General features: G+C 38.0%; 1 protein-coding gene across 12 annotated transcripts in view; it reads left to right on the forward strand.

Moving 5' to 3' along the window:
- The window catches only part of CEP170 (centrosomal protein 170), a 146,420-nt gene that overhangs the window by 25,812 nt on the left and 100,998 nt on the right, over positions 1 to 19,610 (forward strand). For 11 of the 12 annotated variants that reach the window (XM_089918833.1, XM_089918753.1, XM_089919100.1 and 8 more), the window contains exon 2: positions 9,724 to 9,869. In XM_089918833.1, the coding sequence (XP_089774959.1) occupies positions 9,765 to 9,869 (105 nt within the window). In that variant the 5' untranslated portion in view covers positions 9,724 to 9,764. Of the gene's footprint in view, positions 1 to 1,358; positions 5,342 to 9,723; positions 9,870 to 19,610 lie in introns of those variants that run through there. The other variant, XM_089918794.1, reaches the window with a different exon arrangement.

The raw sequence follows: 19,610 nt of genomic DNA on the forward strand, positions 1-19,610 counted from the left end.
CTTCTGATTTGGGCCCTCTTTTTTCTTGATGAGTCTGGCTAAAGGTTTATCAATTTTGTTTATCTTTTCAAAGAACTAGGTTTTAGTTTTGTTGATCTTTTTTATTGTTTTTTAGTCCCTTTTTCATTTATTTCTGCTCTGATCTTTATGATTTCTTTCCTTCATCTAACTTTGGGTTTTGATTGCTTTTCTTTTGGTAGTTCCTTTAGGTGTAATGTTAGGTTGTTTGAGATTTTTCTTGTTTCCTGAGGTAAGCTTGTATCACTATAAACTTCCATCTTTGAACTGCTTTGGCTACATCCCATAGATTTTGGATCATTGTGTATTCATTTTCATTTGTCTACAGGTATTTTGGGGTTTCTTCTTTTATTTCTTCAGTGACCTATTGGTTGTTTAGTAACATATTGTTAAGCCTCCATCTGTTTGTGGTTTGGGTAGTTTCTTCTTATAGTTGATTCCTAGTCTCCTAGCATTTTGGTGGAAAAGATGTTTTATATGACTTCAGTTTTCTTAAATTTACTGAGACTTATTTTGTGGCCTAGCATGTCACCTGTCCTGGAGAATATTCCATATGCACTTGAAAAGAATGTGTATCCTGTTGCTCTTGGATGGAATGTTCTATATATATCTATTAAGTCCATTTTAATGTATCATTTCAGGTTAATGTTTCCTTATTGATTTGCTGTCTGGATGATCTGTTCATTGATGTAAGTGGGGTGTTAAGCAAAAAGTTAGAAAATGTAAAGAGCAAAAAGAGCTGAAGAATATGTAACAAATTTTAAAGTGTGTTAGAAGGAATCAGCAGTAGGTTAGATGATACAGAGGAACAGTCAGCAAACTGGGAGACAGAGTAGTGGCAATCACCCAAGCTCAAGAGAAAAATGTTTAAATTTAAAATGAGGATGGATTAAGAGACCACTGGCACAAAGTCAGGTGTAAAAACATTAACACTATAGGGGTCCTAGAAGTAGAAGAGAGAGAGAAAGGGGCAGAGAACATATTTGAAGATATAACAGCTGAAAACTTCCCTAACCTAGGAAAGGAAACAGACATCTAGGTCCAGGATGTAGAGTCTGAAATAGGATCAACCCAAAGGGCACCACACCAAGATACATTGTAATTAAAATGGCAAAAGTTAAAGATAAAAAGAGGTTATTAAAAGCAGCAAGGGGGGCTTCCCTGGTGGTACAGTGGTTGAGAGTCCACCTGCCGATGCAGGGGACACAGGTTCGTGCCCCGGTCCGGGAAGATCCCACATGCCATGGAGTGGCTAGGCCCGTGAGCCATGGCTGCTGAGCCTGCACGTCCAGAGCCTGAGCTCCGCAATGGGAGAGGCCACAGCAGTGAGAGGCCCGCGTACTGCGCAAAAAAAAAAAAAAAAAAAAAGCAGCAAGGGATAAGCAACAGTTACACATAAGGAACTGAGCTGATTTTTTAGCAGAAACTCTGCAGGTCAGAAGGAAGTGACACAATATATTTAAAGTGATGAAAGGGAAAAGTCTACAAACCAGAAAACTCTACCTGTCAAGGTTCTCATTCAGATTTGATAGATCAAAATTTTACAAACAAGCAAAAGCTAAAAGAGTTCAGCGCCACCAAACAAACTTTACAAGAACGTTAAAGTGACTTCTTTAAGCAAAAAAGAAAGGCCACAACTAGAAACAGTAATCTTTATTATTTTCTTGCTTCAGTTACTTTTGGGTTTGGTTTCCTTAAGGTGTGCATTTAGATTATTGATTTGAGATCTTTTTTTTGCTTGTTTTTTTTATAGTAGTTACAGCTGGAAATGTCTCTATTAGGACTGCTTTTGAGCACATCTTACAAGTTTTGTTATTCTGTATTGTTCTTTTCATTTGTTTCAATTTATTTTTTAACTTTCTTATGATTGCTTCTTTTACCCACTCATTGTTAAAGAGTGTGTTGTTTAGTTTTTACATATTGAGAATTTTCCAACTTTCCTGATGTTATTGATTTCTAATTTCATTAGATTGTGATTAGAAAAGTTGTTTTGTAATATTTCCATCTTTTCATTAAGACTTGTTTTAGGCCTAACATTATGGCCTGTTATGGAGAATATTCTTTGTGCACTTGAAAAGAATGTGATTCTGCTATAGTTGAGTGGAGTGTTTTGTATGTATCTGTTAGGTCAGATTGGTTCATAGTGTTACCAAGTCTCCTCTTTCTTTATTGATCTTCTGTCTGGTTGTTTTTCATAGTTGAAAATGGGGCATTGAAGTCTTCACTGTTACTGTTCTACTGTCTACTTATCTTTTTAATTTTGTCCATTTTTGCTTCACATATTTTGATGTTCTGTTGTTAGGTGTGTATATGTTTGCAGTTTTTATATCTTCTTGCTGCGTTGAACATTTTATCAATATATAATGATCTTTGTCTTTTGTAAGCTCTTTTGAATTAAAATCTATTCTATTTGACATTAACATAGCCACCTCATTCTTTTGATTCCGGTTTGCATGGAATTTCTTGTTTTATCCTTTTACTTTCAACCTCTTTGTGTCCTTACATATACAGACTCTCTCATAGACAGGATCCTTTTGTTTTATCCAGCTTGCCTTTTTCTTCGTTTTACTAGGAGAATTTAATACAAAGGTTTTATGAGGAAGTACCTTGAAATACATAAGTGTTTGAACTCATCCATTAGTTTTCCTTATCGTAGCTTCTTTCCAAATTCATAAAGTTACCAAGAATATTCTTTTAGCCATTTCATCTGAGAGTATGGAAACATTAGCGTATCATATGTTGTTTGATGAACTATACAATGCTCATTTGTCCAGGGATTGTTTGGAGGCATATCCAGAGTTAGATTAACATGACTGTGGAGACTTTTGCCCCTTTTATTTAGCTTCTGTTGAATCATAGCTGGTGTTTGTAATTTTAATAGTATATAACCTGAAGTTTGAAATCAATGCAATTAGAATGAAGTAACCAAACTACAGATATGGAGAGCAGACATTATCATTGGGAATTCAATTCTTTTAAGAGTAGCTAACGTTCTTGAGTCAATCTGGAAAAAAGAAAAGGAAACGATTATGACACTAAAGAAAATTGGGATAATGTATGATCATTGAGATATTTTATTATATTTTGAATAGCTAGTTTATTTTAATGTTATTTTATTTCAAAATCATATGATAAAAGAAGCAGTTTTCTAGAAGTATACTGAATAGGGCCCCTGGAGTTTTCTCTGTTCCTTCCCAGTCTCACTAATACAAAGAGAATGAGAGGAAGCTACTTGGGAAGAGAAGTTGAGAAAGTTTTGGCAGAGGGGGAGCTGTGGGAGGAAGAAATAAAGAAAAAAAGGAATCCTCATAGAATCTTGGAAAGGCTTGGGAATGTGAGATACCAATTATCTTGGAAGACAGGGTGGACTGAAACCAAGAAAATCAGTTGAAGTTCATATAAAGAACTAGTAGGCTCCATTGCCCAAACCCCTATTCCCGCAGAAGATTAGAGGTTTATTATCTGAAGATACTAAATCAGAGAGACTCTAAACATGTGACCCTCAAGGTCCTTCAAGGGTAGGATAAGGTGCTATGCTTAACCAAGGAGATAAATACATAGAAACTCTTCACATGGAATGGTGAGGTTCCCCCCAGTTATTTCTTCTTGACTTGGCTTCCACAGCATCATCAGTGTGCTTTTGCCCACTTTGGGAGGAGATTGGAGGATTCTCCTGTGGGTAAACTGAACTGTTCCAGATGGTGAAAAAGTAAACTATAGATGTTGACCTTTTTCCCAAAGAAAAAGTGAGCTTGCATCTTCTTCTATAGCTGGATTCTCTCCTTGTTGGACTTTTTGTTAATATAAGCTTCCTTTATCTACAATTTGTAGTTCTGTAACACATAACAGCCTTAGGTTTAATTATGCAAATAAATGTTACCATTCTGAGATGAAGAAACTGGAAAAAAGGGAACAATTTCAACAAAATTTCAATTGTGTATTTCTGAAAATACTCAAGTGAGTGTATTGGACTATCAGTGTACTTTTTTTTTTTTTTTTTTTTTTTTTGGTACGCGTGCCTCTCACTGCTGTGGCCTCTCCCGCCACGGAGCACAGGCTCTGGACATGCAGGCTCAGCGGCCATGGCTCACGGGCCCAGCCGCTTCACGGCACGTGGGATACCCCCGGACTGGGGCACGAACCCGCGTCCCCCGCATCGGCAGGCGGATTCTCAACCACTGCGCCACCAGGGAAGCCCTATCTGTACTTTTAAAAAGATACTATATTTCAGTAAATTATACTCACCTTTTGTGCATTATAGTCAGTGATGAAGCAAATCACTCCACGTCTCTCAATGGCTTAAAACAACACTAATTCTATTTTTCAGCTAAGGGTTGAATGATATACTGAGGGCCTGCTTCAAGTTCTGTGTTAGATACACATCTGTTCTACATGTGTCTCATTCTTCTTGAAGTAATGGGCTAGCTAGGGCGTGTTCTTTCTATGGTAATGGCAGAGGTACAAGAGGTCAAACCCAATTGCCCAAGCACATTTTAGCTTCCATTTGCATCACAGCTATTAACACCATTCCATTGGCCAAAACAAGTCATGAGGCAGAGCCCAGATTTATGGAGTGGGAAGTTTTACTCCCACCTTTAATTGGAGGAATTGCAAAGTCATAGGGCAAAGGTTATAGTTTATGGCTGTACTTGAGATGTAATAAGATCTGGGACTGTAATCTTTGCAAAGGTCAGGGTCTTCCATACTCTTCAGTCTTTAGATCCCCAGTATGACCTGAAAACTATTTGTGCTTTGAGAAAGTGTTACAGGAATTTTAATCAGTGATCCATTAAATGTACTTTTCAGAATTGAAATATGTATAAAATAAAGGTTATAGTATTTTTAATTTTATGAGTAAGGTATAAGGCATATTATATTGCCATAATTTTTACCCTAAACTATTTCTTTAAGTGAATAATTTTAGAACATTGACATAGAAGATATTCAACGTATGTTTATTGTTTGGTTGATGTATTTTGAGTCTCAAATTATGACATTATTGTATTATTTGGCAGAAAAGATTAGGAGGAGAGGGAGAAAAGGCAATGAGCATAAATTGAGTGCCTCCCAATATGCTGGATACTACAAGATAGCATATCTATATCTCATTTTATCTTGATGTGCTCTCTTCTTGTTTTTTTGCGTTATTTTTTTTTTCTTTTCATTTTTACAGATAGGATATCTGAAGTGCCCAAGTCAAGACCTTGGGCATATTCCATCCAGTCGGCAAACCCAAAGGCCCCTTTTCCTGCCATTTAGAGGAAGCTGAGCTGAAACTTCTGCCTTGGCCACTGAGGAAGCTCAGTTTTCACCATATGCAAATGTCAGTATTAACTCAGTGAGTAGGAAAAGAGCATTGCAACTAAGGGACCAGTGAGAAAGCTGTCTTAGATAAGGGAAGAGTCCCATGTGAGAACTGAGAGACAGTGGGTTTATATCATATCTCATTCCCTCCCATTGTAGAAAAACTAGAAGATGACTCACGGTCACTGCCCCACCCCAGTAAATAAATACCCTTCATCTTGAGGATTATGCGTTTCATTTTTGTTTCTTAGAAAATGTGTATATTTGTTACCTTTTAAGTGTCATTGAAAATCAAAATAAAATATATAAAAAGCCATTATTTTAATTTAATTTAATTTTATATAGTTATATAATTACTGTATGTTTATATTGTGTAGTTATATATTACATATTGGTATATAATTATGCTTGCTATTGTCTAAATAATTAAAATATTTTTGTAGCATATGAATCATGCTTACATACTACGTTGTGATTTAAAAAATGTCTGGAAACTGTTCTTGTTGCCCATGGTTGGCTCTGGTGTTTCGTTTATTGTATTTAGGTTAATTTGATTTCCTTTAACATGTCTTATGGACATTGCCCATACAAATGCTGAAAAGTTTTTTTTCTTCAGTTCCCTTAAATGAGTTTATAACTGTTGACTTACTTATTAATGTCATGTTTTAAAATTGTCTTTCCTTGGAAAGGCAGTATGCAAATTATATACCATATTTAGATTGAAGGTTTTTTCTTCTGGTAAAATTTTTTTGATTCTCTATTTGGCCAGGACATACATATAAAATGCTAAAAAGCATTTTGACAGAAAGTAGACAGGTGGATGGAAGACTAACAACAACATTTGCATCAAGAAATTAGGTGAATGGAAGATTTAAGAATCCACATAAATTAACCATATCAATTCAATAAATTGAGAAGGGAGTAAGACTTAATTGTTCTAACTTTACAGAAAATTATTTGCTTATTTTGGTGAAACCAATTGTTTCATGTATGTGTAGATAAGTTCATAATATATGGGATTTTTACCTTAACATGAAATTCTACATTTTAAAGGTTTCTCTTTTAATATATAGTTGTGTTTCTTATTGCAGAATGTTTTGTTTCACTGTTTTGTAGTATAGCTTCTAATTAAATCATATAAGAATGTATATGGGAATTTCATGGGAAAAATATTTACAAGTAGTATTCTTTTGATCAATAAGAAAAAAACTGTTGAGTAGATACTATCCTTATTCCCATTTTACACAAGAGGAAACTAAGGGACACGGGGTAATAAGTAACTTGCCCAAGGTCGTGTGGAAATAAGTGGTGGAACCAGGAATCAGACTTCTCCACCAATCTGTCTGACTCTTAAGTTTATGCTCTTAATGACATAGTCACATCCTCTAAGATAATAGTAATTCTTAGAGCCCAGTCAACAGGCCTCTGGGAATCCTTGAAACCGTTTCAAGGGTCACAAGGTCAAAACTATTTTCATAATACTATCAAAACATTATTGGCTTTTTTGCTGTATAGACCTTTGAACTGATAATATGGAAAAACAGTGGTGGCTAAAGCTGCTGCTTCCTTAGTCAAGGCATTGGCACCATACTATGCTAATAGTAATAATATTCTTCACTGGCATGCACTTGCAGGTAAGAAAAAAAGCCATTTTCACTTAAGAATGTCCTTGATGAAGTGTTAAAAATGATTGTTTATTAAGTCTTGACCTTTGAATTACATCTTTTTAATGTTTTGTAAGACTAAATGGAAATACATATAAAGCACTTAACGCTGTATACCAAAGTGCCACAGTTGTCACAAGAAAAAGCACTTGTGTCATTGTTTGAGTTGTGAGCTGAACTAGCCAGTTGTTTCATAGAACATGATTTTTACTTGAAACGATGACTGACAGACAAATTATGGTTTTGTAGACCTGAGTATTTAGCAGACAGTATAAACCTGTCACTTCAAGGAAAAGAATTGACAGTATTTTTTTACCAATAAAATTTAGGCAAATTTTTCTAAGAGAAAATTAGAATTTTAGGAGCTTGATTCTGTTGCTTAACAGCTGCCCAGTAATTAAAGAATTTTCAGGTGAGATGGGTGATGATATAAATGAATGTGATATTTTAAAATAGTATAATGAAATGTGTCATCACTTGGAAGATCTGTGTAACTCAGGGAACCAGTCTTTTTCAAATGACCAATGCACAGTGTTAACAAAATCTCTTCAGAGCAGAAGATGGATTTTCATGTTAAAATGTATGGAAAGTTTCAGATTCCATATTATAAATAACTTTCAGGAAATTACCACCTGTGAACTTTTGATGTAGTATCAGAGAAAACTATCTTCAGTTATTTGGAAAGACTATTAAAATAAATTTCCCATTTCCCACTACTTATCTAGGAATAAGTATGAAGCTAGGCTTTTAAATATTTTAAGTTAAACAGTATATGGCAACAGATTGAATTCAGAGCAGATACGAAAATCTTCTGTTAAGCCAGAGCTTAAAGAGATTTTTAAAAATGTAAAGTAGTGCTATTCTTCTCACTAATTATTTGTTTTGGAAATATAGTAAATCTTCATTAAAATGTTAGCCATTTTTTCTGTAAAATTGATTTATTGATCATTTTAAATGAATTAATACATACCAGTTTCTCAGTTTTTATTTCTAATATGGTAAATATTAATATATCTAACCCATGTAAACAAAATGTTCTTTAGGGTCCTTTTTTTAAAAAAAAAGTGTAAAAGAGTCTTAAGGACAAAAAGTTTAGGAGCTGCTGCTCTAGAAGAAACATATTTAGAAAGTACAGTATAGGGCTTCCCTGGTTGCGCAGTGGTTAGGAATCTGCCTGCGAATGCAGCGGACATGGGTTCGAGCCCTGGTCTGGGAGGATCCCACATGCGGCAGAGCGGCTGGGTCCGTGCGCCACAACTGCTGGGCCTGCGCTCTAGAGCCCGCACGCCTAGGACCCGTGCTCCGCAGCAAGAGAAGCCACCTCAGTGAAAAGCCCGTGCACCGCAGCATGGGGTAGCCCCCGCTCCCCTTAACTAGAGAAAAGCCCGAGTGCAGCAGTGGAGACCCAGTGCAGCCAAAAATAAAATAAATAAATTTAAAAAAAACACACCATTCACTTAAAAAAAATGAAAAAGTACCGTACACGTTAGGACAGAGAAATTGAAATTGCATGTTTTTGAAAGTGCATTAAGTGGTCTACACTTGGTAGACAAAGAAGCAATTTCTTTGGTGTCCATTGTTAGCTCTTAATCAGATATCAAATATATTCATTTGAATTGAGTGTCTTTCTCAAAACATTTATAATTGAGACACTTATTTGTATAACATTGCTAGTGTTTACTGAGGTTAACATGATACTAATGTGATCATTTACTTGAGAATTGTAGACCTTTATAAGCTATGTCAAATTGTAGACCTTTATAAGCTATAGAGATATGACAAATGTTATTAGTTGACTACCTACTTAATTGCCTAATGTATTCCTTTTTAAGTGAACTCTTTTTTTTTGGAACGCGGGCCTCTCACTGCTGTGGCCTCTCCCGCCACGGAGCACAGGCTCTGGACACGCAGGCTCAGCGGCCATGGCTCACGGGCCCAGCCGCTTCACGGCACGTGGGATACCCCCGGACTGGGGCACGAACCCACGTCCCCCGCATTGGCAGGCGGATTCTCAACCACTGCGCCACCAGGGAAGCCCTATCTGTACTTTTAAAAAGATACTATATTTCAGTAAATTATACTCACCTTTTGTGCATTATAGTCAGTGATGAAGCAAATCACTCCACGTCTCTCAGTGGCTTAAAACAACACTAATTCTATTTTTCAGCTAAGGGTTGAATGATATACTGAGGGCCTGCTTCAAGTTCTGTGTTAGATACACATCTGTTCTACATGTGTCTCATTCTTCTTGAAGTAATGGGCTAGCTAGGGCGTGTTCTTTCTATGGTAATGGCAGAGGTACAAGAGGTCAAACCCAATTGCCCAAGCACGTTTTAGCTTCCACTTGCATCACAGCTATTAACACCATTCCATTGGCCAAAACAAGTCATGAGGCAGAGCCCAGATTTATGGAGTGGGAAGTTTTACTCCCACCTTTAATTGGAGGAATTGCAAAGTCATAGGGCAAAGGTTATAGTTTATGACTGTACTTGAGATGTAGTAAGATCTGGGACTGTAATGTTTGCAAAGTGAACTCTTAATGGAGTCCATGGACTTAATTTACTGCTGAGAATTTGGTAGATAGGTTGTTTCCTGGGACCCGTGGCCTGTCTTATTTATGTAGTCAGGGGTAAATGTTGAATGCAGTTCTATTCCAAGGCCTAGTTATAGGGTTTGGTGAATAAATGCTAAAGTTGAAAATATCTAAATGTATGTTTTTCTGAATCTCTCTCTGCAGGATGACGTAGCTTTGCCAAAGACTTAGAAGCTAAGCAGAAAATGAGCTTAACATCCTGGTTTTTGGTGAGCAGTGGAGGCACTCGCCACAGGCTGCCACGAGAAATGATTTTTGTTGGAAGAGATGACTGTGAGCTCATGTTGCAGGTAATTGCGTCTGCCTTCTGTATGTGTCGACTCAAAACCTGGAACTGACATGAAATATTTTTCTACTCCTTTGGAGAGCAACTCTACTTAACATTTGAACTTTCCAGCTCTCCCTCTTTAAGCTCTAGTTACTATTTTAATAAATTTTCTCCCCTTGTATCATTTAAAAATAAGTTCTAAGTCTTGGAGATTATATTTTGAAAAATGAGAGCTTTGAGTAGAGAATTTTGTTTTTAAGAAGTAAGAAGTTTCACATTATACACTTTTAAAATAAGACTTGTAAGTAATTCATAAAATTAGCATAGAATGAAGTAAAACTGAATTTTAATTATGGGTACTTAATTGATACTGGAATTAATCTCTCTTTTTCTTTTCGAGGTTTTCATTATATCTTCCAGTAGTTTGAGCATACAGATTGTTGGCATTTACTGAATTATGTATAAAGGAGTTACTTTTAAAACATACTTATAAGATTTTTTTAAATTAATTTATTTTTTATTTTATTTATTTATTTTATTTATTTTTGGCTTTGTTGGGTCTTCGTTGCTGCACGCGGGCTTTCTCTAGTTGCGGTGAGCGGGGGCTGCTCTTCGTTGCAGTGCGCGGGCTTCTCATTGCGGTAGCTTCTCTTGTTGCGGAGCACGGGCTCTAGGTGCAGGGGCTTCAGTAGTTGTGGCTCACAGGCTCTAGAGTGCAGGCTCAGTAGTTGTGGCACACGGGCTTAGTTGCTCCGCGGCATTTGGGATCTTCCTGGACCAGGGCTCGAACCCCTGTCCCCTGCGTTGGCAGGCGGATTCTTAACCCCTGCACCACCAGGGAAGCCCTTTTAAGATGTTTTTGAGCAAAGTAATTAGAAAAATGGATCCCCAGGTTTTTGAGATTTAGTTACTTTAATAGGTCCTGGTAATCTAGATTAGAATCTTATCCCCTTGCCCTCCCCCGTTTTGTTGGTAAAAAAACTGTAAACAAGTACTTAGAATAGAGAGATTTGTTCTGTTAGCCCAGATTTTCTCAACTGGGGTGATCCTGCCTTCCCCCAATTCTCCCAAAAGATATTTGGCAGTATTTGGAGACATTTTGATTTTTTTTTTTTTAAGAGACAGTTGATTTTTTAAAATATATTTATTTATTTAGTCATTTATTTATTTAGGCTGCCCCAGGTCTTAGTTGTGGCACATGGGATCTTCGTTGCCTCATGCAGGATCTTTAGTTGCAGCATGCAAACTTCTTAGTTGCAGGATCTTTAGTTGCACTGGGATCTAGTTCCCTGACCAGGGATTGAACCTGGGCCCCCTGCATTGGGAGCGCAGAGTCTTACCCACTGGACAATCAGGGAAGTCCCCATTTTGATTGTTGTGCATGGTAGAGGGTTGGAGGTGGTTGCTACTGACATTCAGTAGGCAAAGGTCAAGAGACCGGGGGGGGTTGCAAACATCCTACAGTATATAACATACTTCTTCATACCTCCTATACCACCCCCACCAAACACACCCAACAAAGAATTATTTGGCCAAAAATATCAATAGTGCTGAGACTGAGAAACCCTACATTGTCCCCAGAAAAGTCAGATTTGCATATGTTTACGTACGTTTTTACTTTAAAATTAAAGAACTTATTTTATAGTTTTGAGACAGTAAAAGTAAAGCCACTATATAGCTATATGAGTATATGAGTTACATGTATAATGAAACCTTATTTAAAGAAATTCAATGAGGGAAATAGAATAGTACAGAGATTTTTCTGGGCTCCTCAGTGAGATGGAGTAGTGAGACTAGCAACTGAGAAGAAGGCAGTAATGATTCTGTTTGGATATAGGCCCCTTGTAACTGAAACATATCTTAAGTTCAAACTGGGGGGAACTCATTCATTAGAGAGTGGAAGAGGTACTTTCTATGTGGCATTTCTGTCAACTAGCAGAGCAGTATCTTAGGAAATGTGGGAATGGCTGTTTAGGAGCTTGCAGAATAAATCTTTTCTTACATGGAGATAAGATTAAGAGACATGACTGGTAAGGTGTCTGTGTCCTGGATTATGTGTAACAAATGTAAGTTGTCTGACAATTTGTGAGGTGGAGGGAGGAAGCTGCGAGTCCAAGGAGACCAAGATGGGTTCCAATTCACAGGACACACCATCGGAGAGGAAAGAGCTACATAGAGAAAGAACTCTGTGGAAGATTACCCTTGAGTATGCAGTTGAGTACTGATCAGCACACATATGTGAAGAAACTACCCAAGGGCAGGGGAAAAAATCCCACTCAAATTAGAGTTAACAGCATCCGGCACTAACAGGGTCAGGAATGGTGCCTGTTGCTAACAGCCAGACTGGAAAACCTCACAATTCACAGGGAATTGGTCTCTACCCCTTAGTAGTGGGGAAATAATTAACCCTAGTCTGAGTTCTACTCTTATCTCAATCTTAAAAACAATACTCAAAAGGGTCACACTGTTTTTAAGTAACTTAGCTGTGTCCCAGACCAAAGTTCAAGAATATTTATAGGAATACAGAAATACAAAGGTAAAATTCCCAGTGTTTGTTAGCCAATAAAAAATTATCAGGCCTGTAAAGAAGCAGGAAAATGTGACCCATAATGAAGATTGATTAAAGATTTTCTGTTTCTGAAGAGTTTGGCAAAGTTTGGCAAAATTTAAAAATGGCAAAACAATGTTGAAAAAGAAGAATAAAGTTACACAACTCACTTCTCAGCTTCAAAATTTATTACAAAGCTAGCAATACTGGAATAAGGGTAGACATACAGACAAATGGAACAGAATGAAGAGTTCAGAAGAAAACCCATATATCTATGGCTGTTATGGTTTGAATTGTGTCCCCCACCCCCAAAGATGTATCAAAGTCCTAATATCCCATACTTGTGAATGTGATCTTATTAGGAAATAGGGTCTTTGAGGATGCGATCAAGTTAAATGAAGTCATTAGGGTGGACCTTAAGCCAATATAACTTGGTGTCATATGATGAGGAGGAGACAGACACAGAGAGAAGACAGCCATGTAAAGATAGAAGCAGAGATTAAGAGTTATGCTACCAGAAGCTAAGGAAACCTGGGGCTACCAGAAACTGGAAGAGGCAAGGAAGGATTCTTCCATGGAAGTTTTGGAGGAAACATGGCCCTGCCAAGTCCTTGATTTTGGACTTCGTGAATCCAGAACTTTGAGAGAATAAACTTGGACTGTTTTAAGCTACTCAATTTATGGTACTTTTTTATGGCAGCCCAAGGAAACTGCTACAGTAGGTTTTTGAGAAGGGTGCCAAGTCCATTCAGTAGACGAAAGAGTGGTCTTTCCAACAGATAAAGCTAGGACAACCGGATTTCTACATGTTAAAGAATGAATTTGGACCCCTACCTTACAACACATATAAAAATTAACTCAAAATGGATCAGTGACCCGAATATAAGAGCTAAAGCCATAAAACTCTTAGAAGAAATCATAGGGATAAATCGTCATGACCTTGGATTTGGCAGTGGATTCTTAGATATGATACCAATAGCACAAGCAACAAAAGAAAAAGTAGGTAAATTGGACTTCATCAAAATTAAAAACTTGTGCATCTAAGGATACTATCAAGAGAGGAAAAAGACAACTCTCAGAATTGGAGAAAATATTTGCAAAACCATATATATCTTATAATATCCAGAGTATATAAAGAAATCCTACAACTCAACAACAAATATACAAACAGCCCCCTTAAAAAATGGTCAAAAGACTTGAGTAGACATTTCTCCAAAGAGATATAAAAATGGCTAATAAGCACATGAAAGTCACTCAACATCATTTGTCATTAAGAAATGCAGATCAGAACCACAATGAAATACTGCTTCACATCTACTGGGATGGCAATAATGTTAAAGAAAAAAAAAGAAGATAAGTGTTGGTAAGGGTATGGAGAAATTGAAATTCTTGTACTTTGCTGGTGGGAATGTGAAAAATGGGGTAGCCGCTGTGGAAAACAATTTAGTGGTCCCTCAAAAAGCTAAACAGAATTATCATATGACCCAGCAATTCCACTAGTAGGCTATACCCAGAATAATTGAAAGCTAGGACTCAAACAGATACTTGTATTTAAGTCAGTGTTCATTGTAGTGTTATTCACAGTAGCCAAAAGGTGACAACAACCCAAGTGTCCAGCAGCAGATGAAGGGGTAAACAAAATACAGTATATGTCAATACATATAATGGATTATTACTCAGTTACAAAAAGAAACGAAGTTTGAATACATGCTACAACAGAAATGAACCTTGAAAACATTATGCTAAATGAAATAAGCCAGAAACAAATGACAAATGTATGATTCCATTTACATGAAATATCTAAAACAAGCAAATTCATAGAGATACAAAGTAGATTAGTGGTTACCAGTGGCTGGAGGAAGGAGGGTTGAAGAGTTATTGCTATACAGTTACAGTTTCTGTTTGGAGTGATGAAAGAATTTTGGAAAGGGGTATGGTTTGGGGTGTTAAATTTTGGAATCGGATATTGTGCAATGGTGATGATTGCACAACATTGTAAATTTAATTAATGCCACTGAATCGTACAATGAAAATGGTTAAAATGACAAATATTATGTTATATATATTTTACCACAGTGAAAAATTTAGAGGGAAATCAATGGCAATAGAATTTTAAAATATCGTTGAATCAATTCAGGTATTATAATCAAAATAATGCCTTTATAACAGAAATTAAAAGAAAATCAATAATTTTTAAAGCACAAAAACCACTATTACCACTATAAGAAGTCAAACATTAAAATAACATTTTTATTTAAAATTCATCAATGTGTCTGATGTGGGCATCTATTCTACTTATGACTATTTTTAAATTTATGCTTTATTTAAAAAATAAAATATAAAGTTGGTGAAACTCCATGATCAGGCAAGAAGAAAACCAGTTTTGACCTGTTACTCAGACTCCACCTCTAGAGATACTTCTGCCCTTAATCTGATAGGAGCGTACTCCTTTTAGCACTACCCTGGACACAGTGTATTCTCTGAAAAAGTTCCATGATTTGATTGCCATCATGGTTACCTGGTAGTCAGAATCAGTGCTACAGATTAATGGAACTCTTCTTAGTACAGAAAGTCACATCTTTTGTATGGAAGTAAGAACAAGTATTTGCAAATTGTATTTAGTTTTGTTTTTTTTTCGCGATACGTGGGCCTCTCACTGTTGTGGCCTCTCCTGTTGCGGAGCACAGGATCTGGGCGTGCAGGCTCAGCGGCCATGGCTCACGGACCTAGCCGCTCCGCGGCATTTGGAATCTTCCCGGACCAGGGCACGAACCCATGTCCCCTGCATCGGCAGACGGACTCTCAACCACTGCGCCACCAGGGAAACCCTATATTTAGTTTTTAAATGGTTTAGTCGAGGAGCTTCAAGGTGGCAAAAGAGTAAGACATGGAGATCACCTTCCTCCCCACAAATACATCAGAAATACATCTATCTACATGTGGAACAGCTCCTACACAACACCAACTGAACGCTGGCAGAAGACCTCAGACCTCCCAAAAGGCAAGAAACTTCCCCACGTACCTGGGTAGGGCAAAAGAAAAAAGAAAAAACAGGCAAAAGAATAGGGATGGAACCTGCACCAGTGGGAGGGAGCTGTGAAAGAGGAAAGGTTTCCACACACTAGGAAGCCCCTTCGTGGGCGGAGACTGCGGAGCTTCGGAGCCACAGAGGAGAGTGCAGCAACAGGGGTGCAGAGGGCAAAGTGGAGAGATTCCCACAGAGAGGATCGGTGCCGACCAGCACTCACCAGCCCAAGAGGCTTGTCTGCTCACCTGCCTGGACGGGTGGGGGCTGAGAGCTGAGGCACGGGCTTCTGTCAGATCCCAGGGAGAGGACTGGGGTTGGCTGTGTGAACACAGCCTGAAGGGGGCTAGTGCGCCACGGCTAGCCTGGAGGGAGTCTGGGAAAAAGTCTGGAGCTGCTGAAGAGGCAAGAGACTTTTTCATGCCTCTTTGTTTCCTGGTGCGCAAGAAGAGGGGATTCAGAGCGCTGCTTAAAGGAGCTCCAAAGATGGGCATGAGCTGCAGCTATCAGCACGGACCCCAGAGACGGGCGTGAGATGCTAAGGCTGCTGCTGCATCCACCAAGAAGCCTGTGTGCAAGCACAGGTCACTATCCACACTGCACGTCCCGAGAGCCTGTGCAGTCTGCCACTGCCAGGGTCCCGTGATCCAGGGACAACTTCCCCAGGAGAACACACAGCGCACCTCAGGCTGGTGCAATGCCACGCCGGCCTCTGCCGCCACAGGCTCCCCCAGCATTCTGTACCCCTCCCTCCCCCTGGCCTGAGTGAGCCAGGGCCCCCAAATCAGCTAACCCCGTCCTTACTGAGTGAAGAACAGACGCCCTCAGGTGACCTACTCACAGAGGCAGGGCCAAATCCAAAGCTGAAACCCAGGAGCTGTGCGAACAAAGAAGAGAAAGGGAAATCTCTCCCAGCAGCATCAGGAGCAGCGGATTAACTCACCACAGTCAACTTGATGTACCCTGCATCTGTGGAATACTTGAATACAAAACGAATCATCCCAAATTGAGGAGATGGACTTTGGGAGCAATGATATATATTTTTTTTTTCCCTTTTTCTCTTTTTCTAAGTGTGCATGTCTATGCATCTATGTGTGATTTTGTCTGTATAGCTTTGCTTTTACCATTTGTCCTAGGGTTCTGTCTGTCTTTTTTTACTATAGTTTTTAGCGCTTCTTGTCATTGGTGGGTTTGTTTTTTGGTGTGGTTGCTCTCTTCTTTCTTTCTTTCTTCTTTATTACTTTAAATTTTTTTTTAATAATTTTTATTTTAATAACTTTTTAATTTAATTTAATTTAATTTTATCTTCTTCTTTCTTTGTATTTCTTCTCCATTTTATTCTGAGCCATGTGGATGACAGGCTCTTGGTGCTCCAGCCAGGTGTCAGGGCTGTGCCTCTGAGGTGGGAGACCCAAGTTCAGGACATTGGTCCACAACAGACCACCCAGCTCCAGGTAATATCAAACAGCTAAAATCTCCCAGAGATCTCCATCTCAACGCCAAAACCCAGCTCCACTCAACGACCAGCAAGCTCCAGTGCTGGACACCCTATACCAAACAACTAGCAAGACAGGAACACAACCCCACCCATTAGTGGAAAGCCTGCGTAAAATCATAAGGCCACAGACAGACACCCCAAAACACACCACCAGACGTGGACCTGCCCACCAGAAAACAAGATCCAGCCTCATCCACCAGAACACAGGCCCTAGTCCCCTCCACCAGGAAGCCTACACAACCTACTGAACCAACCTTAGCCACTGGGGGCAGACACCCAAAACAACGGGAACTACGAACTTGCAGCCTATGAAAAGGAGACCCCAAATGCAGTAAGGTAAGCAAAATGAGAAGACAGAGAAGCACACAGCAAATGAAGGAGCAAGGTGAAAACCCACCAGACCTAACAAATGAAGAGGAAATAGGCAGTCTACCTGAAAAAGAATTCAGAATAATGATAGTAAAGATGATCCAAAATCTTGGAAATAGAATGGAGAAAATACAAGAAACGTTTAACAAGGACCTAGAAGAACTAAAGAGCAAACAAACAGTGATGAACCACACAATAAATGAAATTAAAATTCTCTAAAAGGGATCAATAGCAGAATAACTGAGGCAAAAGAATGGATAAGTGACCTGGAAGATAAAATACTGGAAATAACTACTGCAGAGCAGATTAAAGAAAAAGAAATGAAAAGAATTGAGGACAGTCTCAAAGACCTCTGGGACAACATTAAACACACCAACATTCGAATTATAGGGGTCCCAGAAGAAGAAGAGAAATAGAAAAGGACTGAGAAAATATTTGAAGAGATTTTAGTTGAAACCTTCCCTAATACGGGAAAGGAAAGAGTTAATCAAATCCAGAAAGCACAGAGAGTCCCATACAGGATAAATCCAAGGAGAAACACGCCAAGACACATATTAATAAAACCATCAAAAATTAAATATGAAGAAAAAGTGTTAAAAGCAGCAAGGGAAAAACAACAAATAACATACAACAGAATCACCATAAGGTTAACAGCTGATATTTCAGCAGAAACTATGCAAGCTGGAAGAGAGTGGCAGGATATTTAAAGTGATGAAGGGGAAAAACCTACAACCAAGATTACTCTACCCAGAAACGGTCTCATTCAGATTTGATGGAGAAATTAAAACCTTTACAGACAAGCAGAAGCTAAGAGAATTCAGCAATACCAAACCAACTTTACAACAAATGCTAAAGGAACTTCTCTACGCAGGAAACACAAGAGAAGGAAAAGACCTACAATAACAAACCCAAAAGAATTAAGAAAATGGTAATAGGAACATACATATCGATAATTACCTTAAATGTAAATGGATTAAATGCTCCAACCAAAAGACATAGACTGGCTGAATGGATACAAAAACAAGACTCGTATATATGCTGTCTGCAAGAGATGCACTTTAGACCTAGGAACACATACAGACTGAAAGTGAGGGGATGGAAAAAGATATTCCATGCAAATGGATATCAAAAGAAAGCTGCAGTAGCAATTCTCATGTCAGACAAAATAGACTTTAAAACAAAGACTATTACAAGAGACAAAGAAGGACACTACCTAAAGATCAACGGATCAATCCTAGAAGAAGATATAACAATTGTAAATATTTATGCACCCAGCATAGGAGCACCTCAATACATAAGGCAAATACTAACAGCCATAAAAGGGGAAACTGACAGTAACACAATCATAGTAGGGAACTGTAACACCCCACTTTCACCAATGGACAGATCATCCAAAATGAAAATAAATAAGGAAACACAAGCTTCAAATGATACATTAAAGAAGATGGACTTAATTGATATTTATAAGACATTCCATCCAAAAACAACAGAATACACTTTCTTCTCAAGTGCTCATGGAACATTTTCCAGGATAGATCATATCTTGGGTCACAAGTCAAGGCTTGGTAAACTTAAGAGAGTTGAAATCATATCAAGTATCTTTTTGACCACAACGCCATGAGACTAGATATCAATTACAGGAAAAAATGTGTAAGAAATAAAAACACATGGAGGCTAAACAATAAACTACTTAATAACCAAGAGATCACTGAAGAAATCAAAAAATACCTAGAAACAAATGACAGTGAAAACACGACGACCCAAAACCTATGGGATGCAGCAAAAGCAGTTCTAAGAGGGAAGTTTATAGCAATATGATCCTACCTTAAGAAACAAGAAACATCTCAAATAAACAACCTGACCTTACACCTAAAGCAATTAGAGAAAGAACAACAAAGTTAGCAGAAAGAAAATCATAAAGATCAGATCAGAAATAAATGAAAAAGAAATGAAGGAAACGATAGCAAAGATCAATAAAACTAAAAGCTGGTTCTTTGAGAAGATAAACAAAATTGATAAACCATTAGGCAGACTCATCAAGAAAAAGAGGGAGAAGACTCAAATCAATAGAATTAGAAATGAAAAAGGAGAAGTAAAAACTGACACTGCAGAAATACAAAGGATTGTGAGAGAGTACTACAAGCAACTGTATGCCAATAAAATGGACAACCTGGAAGAAATGGACAAAGTCGTACAAATGCACAACGTTCAAAGACTGAACCAGGAAGAAATAGAAAATATGAACAGATCACTCAGAAGCACTGAAATTGAAACTGTGATTAAAAATCTTCCAAGAAACAAAAGCCCCGGACCAGGTGGCTTC

Source organism: Delphinapterus leucas, chromosome 1 (genome assembly GCF_059928025.1).
Source record: "Delphinapterus leucas isolate spDelLeu-1000000601 "Yukka" chromosome 1, BTC_Dleu_Yukka2, whole genome shotgun sequence".
NCBI classification, from domain to species: domain Eukaryota; kingdom Metazoa; phylum Chordata; class Mammalia; order Artiodactyla; family Monodontidae; genus Delphinapterus; species Delphinapterus leucas.